General features: G+C 46.8%; 1 protein-coding gene across 2 annotated transcripts in view; it reads right to left on the bottom strand.

Annotated features, from left to right (window-relative positions):
- Positions 1–14,999, bottom strand: part of LOC114878915 (fringe glycosyltransferase) — a 36,615-nt gene that overhangs the window by 13,385 nt on the left and 8,231 nt on the right. For both annotated transcript variants that reach the window (XM_029193219.2, XM_029193220.2), the window contains exon 5: positions 3,168–3,327. In XM_029193219.2, the coding sequence (XP_029049052.1) occupies positions 3,168–3,327 (160 nt within the window). The remainder of the gene's footprint in view (positions 1–3,167; positions 3,328–14,999) is intronic.

Raw genomic sequence — 14,999 nt, 5'->3', positions numbered from 1 at the left:
GCCACTATCCAGCAGCACGCCCTCCTAGTTGCACGTCTTTCTACCATAACTGCAGCTACGGACTTTCTACCAACCGTCCAGTTTGTTTGCTTTCCGATATTTCTAATTGCAACGCTAATTTCCACCAGGTGAATGAAAATGAAAATGGAAATGGAAATGGAAATGGAAATCGAAACCGAAACCGAAACGGGAGGTTGAGACTGTTCCCTTTTGTACTCGGATTCAGTTCTTCATGGATCGTCGATCCGAAGCTCTTCGACTTGGCCTGCAATAATAGGGCTGCGCGACGAGAATAGGACGAGATGGAGGAAGTTGCGGAAGAAAGAGTGCGAGAGAGTATTCCTCGGACAAATATAATATACGAGTACGCGAAGCCCCCGGGGAGTAACGTCCACCATACCGAGGCCATAATCTCGGCTGGAAGATGGTACCACACCCATGGGGGGTCGGCGGATAGCTCGGTGAACGCCACACGAACAGCATTCTATTCCTGCAGAAACGAGTACGATCACGGTTCGCCATCTACCTACATATTCCACTGCTCCTCGATAAAAATTCATTTTTTACCCTGTTAATCAAATAGTTTACCCTGTTTCTCAAAACCAACAGATTAATTTTTTAAATCTCTTCCCTAAGGTAAAATCCAGGACCGACCAGGATAGATTTCGCGTAAAGTACTCGCGGTATTCGTTGGAATGCAAGCAAATATCGCGGAACGAGAACACTTATGGGAGGGCACGAGAAGGGAATGAGATTCTCCGGACCATTATTACGGTCTGGCTTACCAAACGTGTACACATTATTACCGTAGAGAAATTCTTCTCCGTTAAAATCCATCAAACCTTGATCCACTTCCGTACTAAATTACACCAGAAAACTTACTCCATTCCCCGTTTTCTTTCGAAATTCTTCGAAATTCTTCGAAATTCTTCGACATTATGGTACCATTCGAGAAGGCCCGGTAAACTCGTCTTATTTTTCATTCAATGAAAATTACAGGCTTCCTCGAATGTTGCCGGCTGGTTTTAATAAAGTTGCTGGCGAATCTAAACGAACGGTAATCTGGGATACGAGCAAGCAATACTTAAGTGGGTTAGCCGTGCACGTTATCGATAGGCAGGTTGCAAAGTTACGCCGAGGGGTGGGTTTTCTATACATGTATGTATGTATGTATGTATGTATGTATGTATGTACGTACGAGGATACTGGTTCGACCGGCTCGTAAGAAGGTTGAATGAAGAGGACCACGAGAGGAAGACTGAAAAACATCGAACCTCGAGAATCGACCCTTGGACCATTTATGCCAACCGTGTCCACCGAACAATGTCCATTCACTCGAGACGCGGCTGACCGGCTTGCCGAATATGTTGTAAGAGAGACAAGATTAAAAAGAAAATAGAAAAAGAAACTCGTGAAACTCTTACGCAAGCTTGTGCAATGGTTTTTATTAATAAAAGGTTCGAACGAAAGTTTGATAAATATGCAGAAAAAGTCAGTTGGATATCAAAGTTTCGCAGTTTTAATGCTTTTGCTTAGGTATTAAAAGATAAAGTCAGGTTAGCGCGAAGAGACTCGGAAGAATCTTAATTGACGGTCCTTAATAAATTCTGACCATTTATCTCGAACAGCTGGACGAAAGTTGGAGAGACGGTGGACGAAGGAAAAATGGAAAAAGGAGCAACGATTAGAGGGTTAACGAGGGACTGGAGCAGAAATCGGGGACAGAGATAAGTAGCTTGTTGACGAATGAGCCTGATCGGTCGTTTATATAAGAAACGCTTAATCTCCGCGAGCAGAAACGAGTCGTCTGGCTTTTACAAGATTTATCGTCTCATCTCGCGACTACCGGTTTCGATTTCGTTTACCTCCGCGAAGATGCGGCGCTGAAAATTTTCTATATTCCCGATTGTTATAACCTGGATAAATTGGCCAACTAAACGCTTTCAATTTCGTCTAATTTCTGAAAGTTGTCTGAAGCGATCGTAGCACCGACAGGCGGATCAAAGCCGCTATTAATTTGTCTAAGCGGATGATAAATGCTTGGAGAAATTTTTTTTTCGAGAACACGAGACAGAAGGAGGCCGTCCTACAACGGTGATCCTTTTATTCCCCCTTTCTTCTTCTTCTTCGTCTATTTTTTCCTTTCAGTCAAGGGAAAAAGGATTAATAGGCTTATAGCATGACACCGTGGCGCGATAAGATCGCAGGCCCGTTTTACCTGTCGGCTGCCGGACTCGAGCGATCATATCTTGCGGAATCCAAATCGCATCGTGTATCTCGTAAGCCTGCTCGTAAGACAGGCCTTTTATCGATTTTTGATCGGACCTTCCTACACTTTTATACACCTCTGACAGCCGACCTCCTTTCCTACACGTCTATCCTCCCCACCCCTTTTCGCAGCACACGTCTCGGTTGCCCATTTTCTTTTTACCTCCATTTCCCCGAGCAACGATACGATACGATACGAGTTCGAGCGAGATTTTCAAAGAAACCTGCCAAACATCTTCGAGTATGTAATTTCTCGCAGACTTTGAGAAGCGAGGAGAAAGAAAGACATAATGGGGCGTGTAAGAAGCTGAGAAAATTGACCGTTCGGGAGACACGAGGAGACGGTCGTGTCTCTCGCGAGGAAAATCACGATTTCACGGCTCGACTCGACGAGATTCAACCGTAAAAAGCTGTCGTGTCCGTTGCAGCCGGGTAATAAGTATGTACTGGGTGATCCGAGAAATAATCATCGAACAATTCGATCGATGCGATATTGAAATGAAAGAAGAAAGCTTCGATTTGAAGGTTGCAAACTGAAAAATACAGTTCCCTACTTTAGGAGAAAAAATAGCCGGACCTCCCGCGACGTGCGAACAAACGAATTTCACGCCTCTAGCTAGAGACCGGGAAGAAAAAAGGAAACGCTACTCGTTATTGTCTCCGTGGGTCGTCCCTTCGAACGAGCGACTCCAAACTACCGAAAAATAGGCTTCCTTTCGGCAAAACTTTTAAAATATACAACTCGCGGAGAGAAGAGCTCGCGATGAAAATCTAAATTAGACGATCCGATTCATCTCGAAGGTGGTCTCGCTGATGTTTTCGCGGAATCGGGTAAAAAGTCGACGTCTCGAGGAAGGAGAACGGGTTTGATTCTCGGCAATTCGTTGAAATAAACTCACCGGTCTCTTGGAGGGTTCCGGTCCTTGCCTGATGATCTCCAAGGGTGCCGGTATCGAGGGCCTGCCCAGGTACCAATCCTCCCGTGGATTGTAGTTGTCCAGAAGCTTTAGCAGGCGTGGCACGTTCACGTAATTATCGTCGTCGAAGTGGCAGAACCACCTGGAAACGCAACCAGCCTCGAATTAGACTAAAAGCATAGGTTGATGAAAATCATTAGTTATCCGATTTCCTGAATGCTTATCGAAATAAACCATCCTCCAAGCGAACGGCGAACGGCGAACGGCGAACGGCGAACGCGGCGTTATCTTTATCCGATAATTACCTTTTCTTATTACTTTGCCTACCCATTAGAGAGTACGCATCGATAAAGGCGCAATGAATTTCATAGGCGCATAGAGAAGAGGCGGATCTTATCGTTCGGCAAAGCGGCTGACATCGAAACGCAATCGCGAGCAGACGTTTCTCAGAAGGCAATGCCGTAACCGAGTGCCCGCTGACAGAGTTCTACCTACATACATAGGTACGTAGCTACGTAAGATAGGCGAAATAAAATCTGTCTAACGAACGGTCCGGTACTGCCATTAGCGCTACCGGGTGGCCAGAGGCTGGCTCCCCTGGCACCGAGCCGCGGCTTGGCATCGTTAATACACCTGAATTCCAGCTTAATGGCGTAGTAGCCATTGGTCGAGGCAGCTCTGTTCCGCTTCGTATAACGCGAGAGGAGATCGTATCCTTCGCGTGAACCGGAACGATACGCTCGTTCATAGGACAATACCGAACACCAGCATCACTGAACGCGATACGGAGTGCTTGTACATCCAAATGTTTAAACAGTCTTTTAGAAATACAACGTGCCAGGTTCCAAATATTCTATACAACGAGTCAACGACGACGCGACGTATCTCCAATTCCTCTCGTCAGACACGAAATTTCCTACATATCGAGCTTTCCATCCGCTCGTACATCGAGATTCCAACGCGTATCACCGGTCCTCCCCCTTCGTTCATTCCACTTTACGCGTGCCTCCCAGACTATGAATAAGTCTCAACCCCCGGTATGATGCAGGTAAACGGGGAACAACCTAGATCTGTCTCGCTCGCTCCTCTATTCGCTGGAAATTCGAACGAACGCTACTGATTTGCATACGTATTAAGTCCAGGCTAGGCGAACCAGGACGCATGAATCATTTATACCAACCAACTCGAAACTAATTTGAAATTTGCCAAGGGAAGCAACTTCCGTCGAGACTTTACCACCGGCACGGAAAAATCTTTCCAGCCGCAGAACGATATTTATTAACCGTCCTTGGGTCGCGTTAAAATCTAACGCGCTTGCGAGAAAAACCAGAGTACTCTGTGTAAAATCTGAACGCCTTGCACCCGTAATCTGCATATATATTAGAGGGAAGCTGGAGAAAAACAGCTGGCAGAAAATAATGGCGCAAAGTTTCGTTTCTTTTCTTTTTCCTGCGCGATGTTAAGGGTGCTTCCCGTTTTGTTTTCTTCTAGAATTAATTGAATTTTTACTTTTGTAATCTATATATGTCAAATGTTGGTATATCAAAAGATCTTTCCTTACTTAATTAAAGCTGGTGAAAGAAAGAAAAAAAAAAGAAAATGTAAGTGAACCGGTTTGGCAGCATGCTGCGAGTTTCGACACTTCGGATCCTTTGATCCGCGGCAAGGTAACTCGTAAAAATCCGAAACGCCAGGCTTAATTAAATGCCGCGTCTGGAAAGGAACGAGTCACCCCCTGCGAGACCAGTTCGCCCGGGAATCGATTAAACTCGACTTTCTCGGAGAAGATCGGAAACCATTAGCCCGAGCAATTTGGCGATACGCTGATATTCGATGATGAATCGATCCGTAAATCCGAATCTAAACCCCGATCCTCGATCTTCATTCTACTCGTTCATTAATAATCATTTCGAACGAGTCGAATAGGATGGTAAATGATCGATCGAACCGAATTCGATCGTATCCGGGGAAAGAATCGACCTTCTTTGAAATGTAGCTACTCGCAGGAAACTGATCCGGAGCCGTGTAACGCGTGCGCGTGTTCGACGAGCAACGAACCGGCAAATTGACATCCAAGCTGGTCAGGCTTAATGAGTCGTGGGTGTGCCTCGTTAATTACCGTGTAAAACGGTGCTCGCGTGGCTGAAAACCGGACGCGCAAACTTGACCGAATTACTCTATTTTTCGTGGTGGACTCGATCGACGCGACGCGATATCCATCGAACGATTCTTTGTATCGAAAAGCCAGACCTCGACCGCGGAATTCGATCGTGCGTGAATAAACGATCCGTGGTAAGAAAAATAGTTGCGGGCAACCTTACAACGCTTTCCAACGCGCCACACGGCTCAAAGATTCTTCGGAATTCCGTTTATCCTCTATTTTTTTTTTTTTTTTTCTTTCTTTTTACTCCGTTTCAAAAGGAATATTTTTATTACGCCAGTCAATATATTAAGTTAAATTCGGATCGGTGAACGAATGCGCTGCTATCGCGTTTAATCATCCGAAACAATTATCCACTTGTTGATGTGATTCTTTAATTAAATCAATTATCCAATCGAGTAATCGCGTTCCGTCGAATAAGGAACGTCTTCGAATCAACTTGTCGTGAAAGCGTAGCGCGAAAAGAACCCGAGAACAAGTTTCACGGCAATCAATCGATTAACACTGTACGCATCGACGAGTTTTTTTTTCTCCGGCAAAACGGTCTCGTTTCGACTTTCACAACGCGTTGACCGATCCGATTGCTCGGTTAATAACCGAAAGTCGGCAGCCAGGACAGTGTTTTTCTTATATGCTCTTAACGAGGTCGATTCGATCGGGGCTGAAGGTGCGAAAAGAAAGCATCTACCAGCTGCCAACTGACCATTGTTTCGTTTCTGCCAATTATTTTTATTTTTAATATAGTATATGTATCTCGAAAACTAAAGCAATTAGCCCTATAAGGCCCCCAAATGTTCCCTGCTGTCTACCAGGAATATTCCATTGGCTATATCTAGCAGCAAGCAGATCCATCTACGAGACAAGCGAACACCGGGCAACCGGAAACGCAGGGTGTTCGTATCGCGAAGTCAGAGTGCGTGAAGAACGATTCGCTGGCTGAGCAACCCCCGTTCGCGATAACTCCCGCGACGGGGATTGCCCAGAAGGTGGATCCAAGATCGTGGGAACCCATGGCAGTTAACCACGCGTGGCAATGGGGCCCTTAAAAAGGCGAATGGCTCTCGCTCACACGTGCAGCGACACGCGACTCGGCCGCATGCGTTACGTCCGAGAGCCCAAACAACGCAGGGGTGGAGAAGCGCAAACGAAAGGGACCTCGCGCGATAGCTTTTGTGGGAATTGTTCTCGACCGGATTCCCATCGACTTTCCTACCCCCATGACTGCGAAACGAGTACGTAATCCATCGAGGGTGGATTCGAGTATTTCATTATTTTCATTGCGTGTTTTTAAACGAGGTATAAGTTAGAAGGTTGTTTTTCATAATACACGGACAATGATAAAAGTTATTGCAAAATGAGACGATAATTAAGTTCGTGACACGTGCAATTGCCTAATTGTTCAATTCCAATTGCAGCTAGTATGTATATGGACGGATCGTTATATGGTTATATCGAGATTGGTAACACGAGTATCGAAAAGGTCAGGGCTGACGTGTGCCGCACGTTCTCGATCCGGGCGTGGCAATCACGAGTCACGGATTAAATCGTGATTCGAGTCGGGATCACGACCCTTTCGTGTAAAAGCAATCGCCTTCGTGCGTCCACCGGTCGAGATTACCGGTCGATAGAAAATTAAAACGGGCCCGGGACACGTTGTTGCCGGACCAACGATCGATCTCTCTCTCCGCCTATCTAGAATCACCGCACGAACGCAATCACCTCGACGAGGCTCGATTTCTATATTGCGCAATCCATCGTTTGTTTATCGCTGCTGGAAGATTAATCAGCATAGAGGAGAACAAGTTTACTGGTAGCAGCCGGTGCCGATTTCAAACTCTGTCTCGGGTCTCGGATCTCGGATCTCGGATCTCGGATCCCTGATCCGGGATGATTTATGCGAGGTCCAGTTACTTTCTGGGTTAATCGAGGCGTTTCGATCTTCTCGGTTGCGAAATAATTGAATGGAATTCGAAACTGGTAGAAATATTTCTCGAAGAATAACAGAGAATTTGCATCCGTCAAGCTGATGCACGGTCGAGCGTAAAAATCGTTGTCAGGCTTGACTGAATAAGGGGTTCTTCGGAGTATGATTGCAACACTGATTACCCGTACAAAGTTGCATTTTCTGCTGGGTATCGGACCCGAAAGCCATCACGAGGGAAAAAGAAATATAAAAAGAAAGAGGAAAGGGAAAGGGAAAGGGAAAGGGAAGGAGAAGATGGAGGATCGGCAATTTTCTCTAGGTGCAATTTCACCTGTTGCGCGCATCCCATCCACCGCGGATCCGATCACACGGCTCGATTTGTAAAGGTAACGAGCCGTCTCGAATAATCTCGCTCCATTATCACCGGCTACCGATGCGATGGACACTCGATTCTCCCTTCGACCGATCGACCGACCAACCAACCAACCAACCACCATTTTATTTTTCACAACTCGCTACCCTTCGCTCCGATTCAAGAGCTCTCGAACGAAGATTATTCAATTTTCTATCTTCTAAACGTCTCGTGGCTCTCTACCGATATAAATAAAAAAAAAAACTATTCGAAAACAGTTGAAAAAGATAGAGAAGAGATAGGAGGCTCGTAATTGCGCTCGAGGAATCTTGAAGGACAATTAGTATCGGTCGGAAGGGAAAGGGAAAAGGAGATGGAAGGTGCGCAACATCTTGCAGACGCCGCGCTGGTTCGATTAGTCACTGGATACAGGTGCGGCTAAAGGAGACCGGAAGCGACGCTTTATCGGCAAAATCGTGCCGGACGGGACTCTCGACTGTCGTCGATTTCCTCCTGCCAAGTCAACCGTCGCTTCCTTCTCCCCTTAACGCGTTAACCGATCCACGGATAGAGTTTCGACTTTAACCGTGTTCGAAGTGCAATTTCTTTGAAATCGCTGGAGGAACCTCCTCGCGTGTACCCGCGTACCCTCCTACTAATAATACGAGAAGATTGCACCGAGGGCCCCGTAAAATTCCGAAAATCAGCCGGTGGAGGAAGTGTGTGCACACCTCGGGCGTTGTTTGTCAAATAAAACGATCGCGATAAAGAGCCAAGCAGAGTTTTCGAAGGGAGAGCAAGGGCGAGGCGAAACAATTGTCCGAAAGGGTGGCGCACGCGGCCGCCAGCGAGGGACGTAACTAAATCTGGCAGGCGGCACGATCCGTGCACGTGCAGCCCCGGGGCCTCACCGGGGCAAATTATTGATTATTAAACTGGGGCCCGACCGAGTAACTATCCCGAAACCCATAACCGTCGAGAGGTTGTTGCACATCTCGTGAATCGGCCGTTGCGATCCGATCGACGTCGCGTCCCGGAGAAAAAATATCAAAATCCCTTTCGTTGCATAGGAAAGTAATCTAGAGACTACTTTCCCAATTAAGAAGCAGCTGGCAAGTTTCGAACCACTTCGATCCGATCCCATTCCTGAAAGTTGGAGCCGCCACTTCGGACCAAAAGACGATTCAAAGGTCTAGTGGACCAGTTGAAACTTTCCTGATAAACATGGACCGAGTGATTCTTATGTGTATACAAGTTGAAAGTTGAGGAAAGAGACGCAAAGTCTTGGAAAGTTTCGAAAGAAGCCATCGTAGATAGGAAAATGAGCAACGGAAGTTCCCTTCGCATTGTCCAGTTTCCGTTCGAGAGCCACTTTCCAGGAGAAGGGCTAAGAAGATAAAAAGACGAAGCAGGCTAGTTTCTTTTCGAGAAAGGGAAGGAATCGAAGGTGGGTCTTGGACGTCGAACTTTTCGACACCCGATACACACAATGAGGCCAGACTTACGCATCGACCGCATCGAAGATTTTCTTTCTCCTCAACCTCGAGGATATTTTGTTACGCGGATACGATTGCATTCGTCCCCGTTTTCTTTTTATCCATCATCCCCCCGCAGAACGCCCTTCGTCCAGCGAGTCACCGCGGCCTCCTTTCCGCTTCTCTGGACTCTAGACTCTTGAGGTACTCGAATTTTCTACAGAGATAGAAAGTTTCAACGAATTGGCCAAGCTGCAAGATATATATCGGACGGCGTTTAAACGCAGGGCGTGGCGGCAAGATAAACGACCGGTAAATGGAAAGCGAGGCAAGAATGATCGGCCAATATCCGAGCTGTCCAAACAACGGGCCCCGCGGAAGCAATCGCCGTGCCGGCGCCGCGCCGCGCCGCGCCGCGCCGGTCAGATTTTAATTCACGGATATCTGAACCAATTGAAGTTTCATTTACTCTTGGAAGCGAAACGAACGATAAGAAATAAAGAGAGAGACGAAAGGGGAGAAGGTAGTCGAATTATCGGGGTAGTTGCGCACACCTAAGCCACGTTCGATGGAACTCTTTTGTTCCACTTTCGAGTGTATCAAGTTATATTGTGTACCGGCAAGCATCGTGCCGGATGTAGCAATGAGCGGCGCGGCGAGAGTCAACGAGCCATTTCCGGGGCCTCTCGCTGCAGAATATTACATTGATAACAGAAATTGCCTTCCAAGTGTTCGCGACACAGAAGACGTTCCTCCTCGAGACGTCGCGTCGCGGTCGCGTCGTACGAAAACACTGCCCTCGATTCGCTTCGCGCCGATTACCTCTATCGATCCCTGTCTTTCATATTTTTCAACCTGATCGGCGAACAGATGCGACCCGGTAACAAGCAACGCGAAAACTTATCGCAACGACGCGACGTTTGAAAAGCCGAGAAGGTTCGCGCGTTCTGGCATCGAGCCAAACGGATAAAAAGGTTCCAGGAATTCTCGATAAGGCGGAGAAGAAGCGGTATCGTCCGATTGGCCGCGGCTAAGTCGACTACCCTGAGTACTCGTTTTTTAGGCTGTCGTCGTATCTCGAGGGTCGCCGTATGGAACGCGAAACGTGTCCTCGCATGAATGATTCCATTCAGCTTCTCTGACCAAGAGAAGACAGAGAGAGAGAGAGGGGGACAGGTCGGTAGGCGATGCTCGATGAATTCGCGAGATTGCATCGGCGGATTTCGTTTCGTTTCCTTTCGTTTCCTTTCGTTTCTCGGTATTCGCGTACCTACATTAATTCGCTTATCTCGTCCCCTCTCGTGAGCCGACTGTCGAGCACGCTCGAAACCCGCGGCAGTTTGTCTTCCGAATGTTGGTTAACGGATCGAAGAAAGGTGTGCAGCCTTGAAGGATCCTAGCCTCGAGTAAGAGGCGTGCTTCGAGTACCAAGCAAGAGCAATCGTTAACCCTTGCACCGGCAAAAAATATGTAAATCAAGTTTCTTTCGCGTCCTCGCGGAATCGTGTCGCAACCGTGTTCGGGAAGGCGTTTTCCCGCCAATTTCAGCGTCCTCAGCGAGAAGCAAACGAATTCGTCAGGGCGGTTTCGAAGAGAATAAATCGGAGGGTCGACGAAGAAGAAGAAGAAGAAGAAGAAGAAGAAGAAGAAGAAGAAGAGGGAGAGGGTTCTCGCGTGAGCGAAATCTTTGTGAACGTGGCGAACGTGGAAAAAGGAGCAAGCAAAAACGGGAGCGACGTAAGAAAAAGAGGCTCTGAAGGAACAAGGGTAAGAAGAGGCGGAGGTAAAAGAAGAAGAATAAGAAGATGAAGAGGAAGGGAAAGAGGACGCATTGAAACGCGTCATTCGATCGCGAAGCCGGTATCAGGTGCAAACCAGTTTCGGTGCATACAAAAAGAGTATGCACCGACGATGGATCTGCAAATGGAGGGACACGCACTCTCCTTTACGACACAACTGGATCCACCTGGACTTTAACCCTTTTAGCAACCTTACGATCAACCCCCTGTCACCCGACGCAACTCGCAAAATCACAAATCGATGTATCATTTCGACGTAGTTTTTCGTGCTCTTTACGAGTATCATAATCATTTTCAGCTCCGATAAGAGTTCCGCTAAAAGAAAATATGTACATCCTACTCGCGATAAGAAAAAGAGACATGCGAAAAATACTAGAGAATGTAGGTCGCGTTGAGATAGCAAAAACAGTGTGTATGGTTACGCAACGATCGATTCGACTAATCGTGAGGCTGACGGTCGAACGGAGCAGCGTCATCTAAATCAATTGGGTGCGATGACGTCGGGTCAAATCGATTAAACGATCGATCGTGAAGCTGCCGTTTGAAACGATACTTGTACCTTCCCTGTCGCGCGTATCGAGCATTGAAAATATTTCATTCGACTCGAAATTTCTTTCCAATGCTTTTTAAATTTAAAAGCATATCGTACTCTATCATAGTAAAAATACTCTCTGTTCGTATTTCCCCTACATCATCGAGTAGCCCAATAACTTCTGATACAGTATCCATAGAGGAACCTCGTCTCCCTAGCAGGTCATAAATCAAACCGCTTCATAAATCTCCTTCAAATTATGAAACATACGCGTGAAAAAAAGCACTCTCCGCCGATATTAAACCCTAAAGCCAATACTGTCTTCTGGTTAACTTCGATCGAACGCTACCGTACACAGAGTACGCGGTATCGAAGGCTCTGCGTATCTGTCGCATTGAAAAATGAGGGGAAAAAAAGAAAGAAAGAAAGGAACATCGTCAACGTCCGCATGAAACGTGGTGAACGAACAACAGGCGCATTCCAATCGGCCATTACCATTTCTGCGACGCGTATATCGAGTCGAAAGGCTGGTCGCGTGCAGGAAAGAACAAAAGACAAGTCTGGCGAGTAGCCAGCCCGATCGTACGTGAACAATCCTCCTCCGCGTTTTATTTTCCACAGGAGAAATAATATTGCTGCTAGCACGAGATTCCCGGAACGATTCTCGAATCACCGAATTCGTATCACGTAAAGACGACGCTACACCTGCCAGCCCCGATGGGACACGTACGCGTAAGAAACAGGTATTTTAAACGAGCCATGCCGCTCGGCTCCAGATGGAAATTTCCCTATTGATAAATAAACTGCTCGGCTACGAAGAGAGGAAAAAGGTTTAATAATATCTGATCGTTAGCGTAGCTCCCGTTCGAAGCCGGGATGCGATCGAGGAATGACATGACAGGGGGAAGAAGAAAAAAGAAACGGGGTGGTGGTCCTAGCCGCGTCCCTAAACGCTTATTATGCGGCATTACCGGCAACCCTGCTGCCTACGTGTAGTATAACACCGAGTCACGCGAACGTTGCCTCGGAAACTTGGTCGTGTTCAGTTTTTTGCCAGTTTTTGCCGGTAATTGCAGCATCCAGCGCAGGATATCCTGAGCCTTTGCTCGAGGCGTGTCTGATTGCACGTATGTCAGTTAGGAAAGCGTGCACGCCGGATTATCCGCGTCCAACCTCGACCGACCGCACCCTGAACGCGCATGGCTAAAAATCGCTCTACGATCTACAGGCTGTCCCAGAATCGAAGCTTCGTTTCTCCAACTATGTATGTACCTTGAGGAACGATCGGTAATTATATTGCTAATTAATACGTATAAGTCGAGCATGTTCTTTCAAGGACGCGTTGCTTTCGAGTTGTTACCTCGAGCAAGCTCGTGGATCGATGGAGTCATCGACAACAACCGGTCGACGATCGATCACGTTGTATAAAGTTTTTCATCGTGTTCTCGATAATTGCTCGCGTGACCAACATACGAGATCGCCTCGTGCGAAACTGCCTTTAGGCGCACACTTTTTTTTTTCCATTCAGAAAGGAGAGGATAAAATACCCGATACCTTTCCCTCCGAGCTAAGATTTTTCCGAACCATCTTTGCGATTAAAGTAAATAAATATTCACCCCGTCGATTAATTATACCAGCGATCAAATGAATTTCCTGCAGAAACAGGCGGCCGCGAAAACGCGAAAACGCGCTATCGCGAGGGCCTCGCGTACCTATCAGCTGCCGTTTCCTCCATTGTTGTTACCCATAGAAATTCTGATCGGTAACGACGATACCGATGATTTATAGGTGCAACAGCGTATCGCTCTGTGTACTCCATTGCAGGGCTTTGGTGAAAGGATCAGCGAGTCGGTTGACGAGCAGCGTGCCGCGTTTCACCTTGTCTTATCGCGTTTCGAGCCGAGGCTAACCGCGATTTTCTATGTACACAACGATACCTGTATCGCTTCGTTCAAACAGCACGGTCGGTTTCCCGTACTTTGGCTATCGGTACCTTGCCTCGCCTACACAAAGACTATTTGCTTCGCAATCACTGATAGCAAGATAAGTTCTATCAAGAATTTTTTCTTTTTTTTTTCTTGCTAAAAGTAAATAAAATATCTTCCGGGTGATTGGAAAGTTTGCAAAGAAAACGTAGCGGAGCGTGACGAATAAGTGTTGTTCGACAACCGAAGGATCTATCGGATCTATCGGATCTATCGAGTGGTAGAGGAAAGGATCGTCAACGTTGCTGGGCGCAAATCGCGCGAAATATCGAGCAGGAATCGCGAGGAGAGCAAGAAGCAATGTCTCGTAAATAGCCAGGGGAATTGGCCTGGAAACGTTCGGACGTTTCACGGTGCGCGCAGCTGCGTGGCCGAGAGGAATTCCATAAATTCGCGGCACGGCTATGCCCGCTGCTGTTCTTTATCGATAGCACGGATCTAACTAAACGGGGAACATGTAAAACGCTCGCATAATTGGACGATGCGAGGTGCAAAATCGTCGGCGATAATTTCAGCCCGGCTGGAATCCCGTCGTTTCGGAAAAATATTAAGATATCGCGGTCGGACGATTAATCAGAATGTCCCTTAGGTAACCATTGGACCAGGATATTCGATGACCTTTTTTCACTTAATAGTCGAATAAGTTAACAATCGGAGGAGATAATTAGTTTTCAAATTGCAAAGAAGAAAGCGAGGATAAAATGAGTGGAAGGTAGATTACCCTTCGTTTAATCGCCGCGAAAGATGAAACGAAAGCAACAAGCACCCAACGTAATATTTCAAAAGCCCATAAAACCTCGTGTACCATTGCCAATAAAAATCGATGCAAGATAAAAAAACAAAAAAAAAGCATCGCCTACATGAAACGACAACAGGCTCACAAATCACTGCACCGAATGCATATCCCGACAAATATCGAACGCGTACTACCAATAAGACCGGCTTTCCAGCAACCTGTCGGAAAGCGTATAAAAGTTTCCGTGCTTCGATAAATCATGCAACGAGCGGAACGCGAAACGGCGAAAGAAAGAAAATTAAGAAGAAGAAAGAAACGAGAGATGCAGATGAAGATGAAGATGAAGAAGAAGAAAAAAAAAGGGGGCTTTCGAACAAGAGGAAGAGGATAGGGAAGGAGCCCGCATGTGACATTCGAGACACACTCCTTTACCCTTTTTCTCTTGGTGCTGCTGTTCTTTCTGTTGCTGGCTTTGCGTCGAAAGGAGAAGCAAGAGAAAGGAAGAAGATTGAATCGTCTACCGGAGGACCAGCTGGTGCACACCTCTTTCCTTTGCTCGTTAATCCCTTCTTGCCTGTTCCTCCTCACGAACCTTCAGCCTTACTTTACCGCACACAATCTCCTCCTTATTGTAGGACCGAAGTCCTGAGATGCGGGACAAAAGGATTCCTCCTGATGCACGTGAAACCACCGATCGAAAAGCGAAGAGGATCACGTCAGGACCACGTGCTTCAGGCACGAACAGAGGACGATAATTTATCGTACGAGGAAAATTATGAATTAATTAATATTTCGTTGTTCGAGCAATCTTGTAAATGGAAGGAGAAAATGGCTATTGGTTCTGGGAGGG

This window comes from Osmia bicornis, chromosome 11 (assembly GCF_907164935.1).
Source record: "Osmia bicornis bicornis chromosome 11, iOsmBic2.1, whole genome shotgun sequence".
Classification (NCBI taxonomy): domain Eukaryota; kingdom Metazoa; phylum Arthropoda; class Insecta; order Hymenoptera; family Megachilidae; genus Osmia; species Osmia bicornis.
Note: the sequence above shows the minus strand (reverse complement) of the source record. Positions and strands in the feature narration are given on the sequence as shown.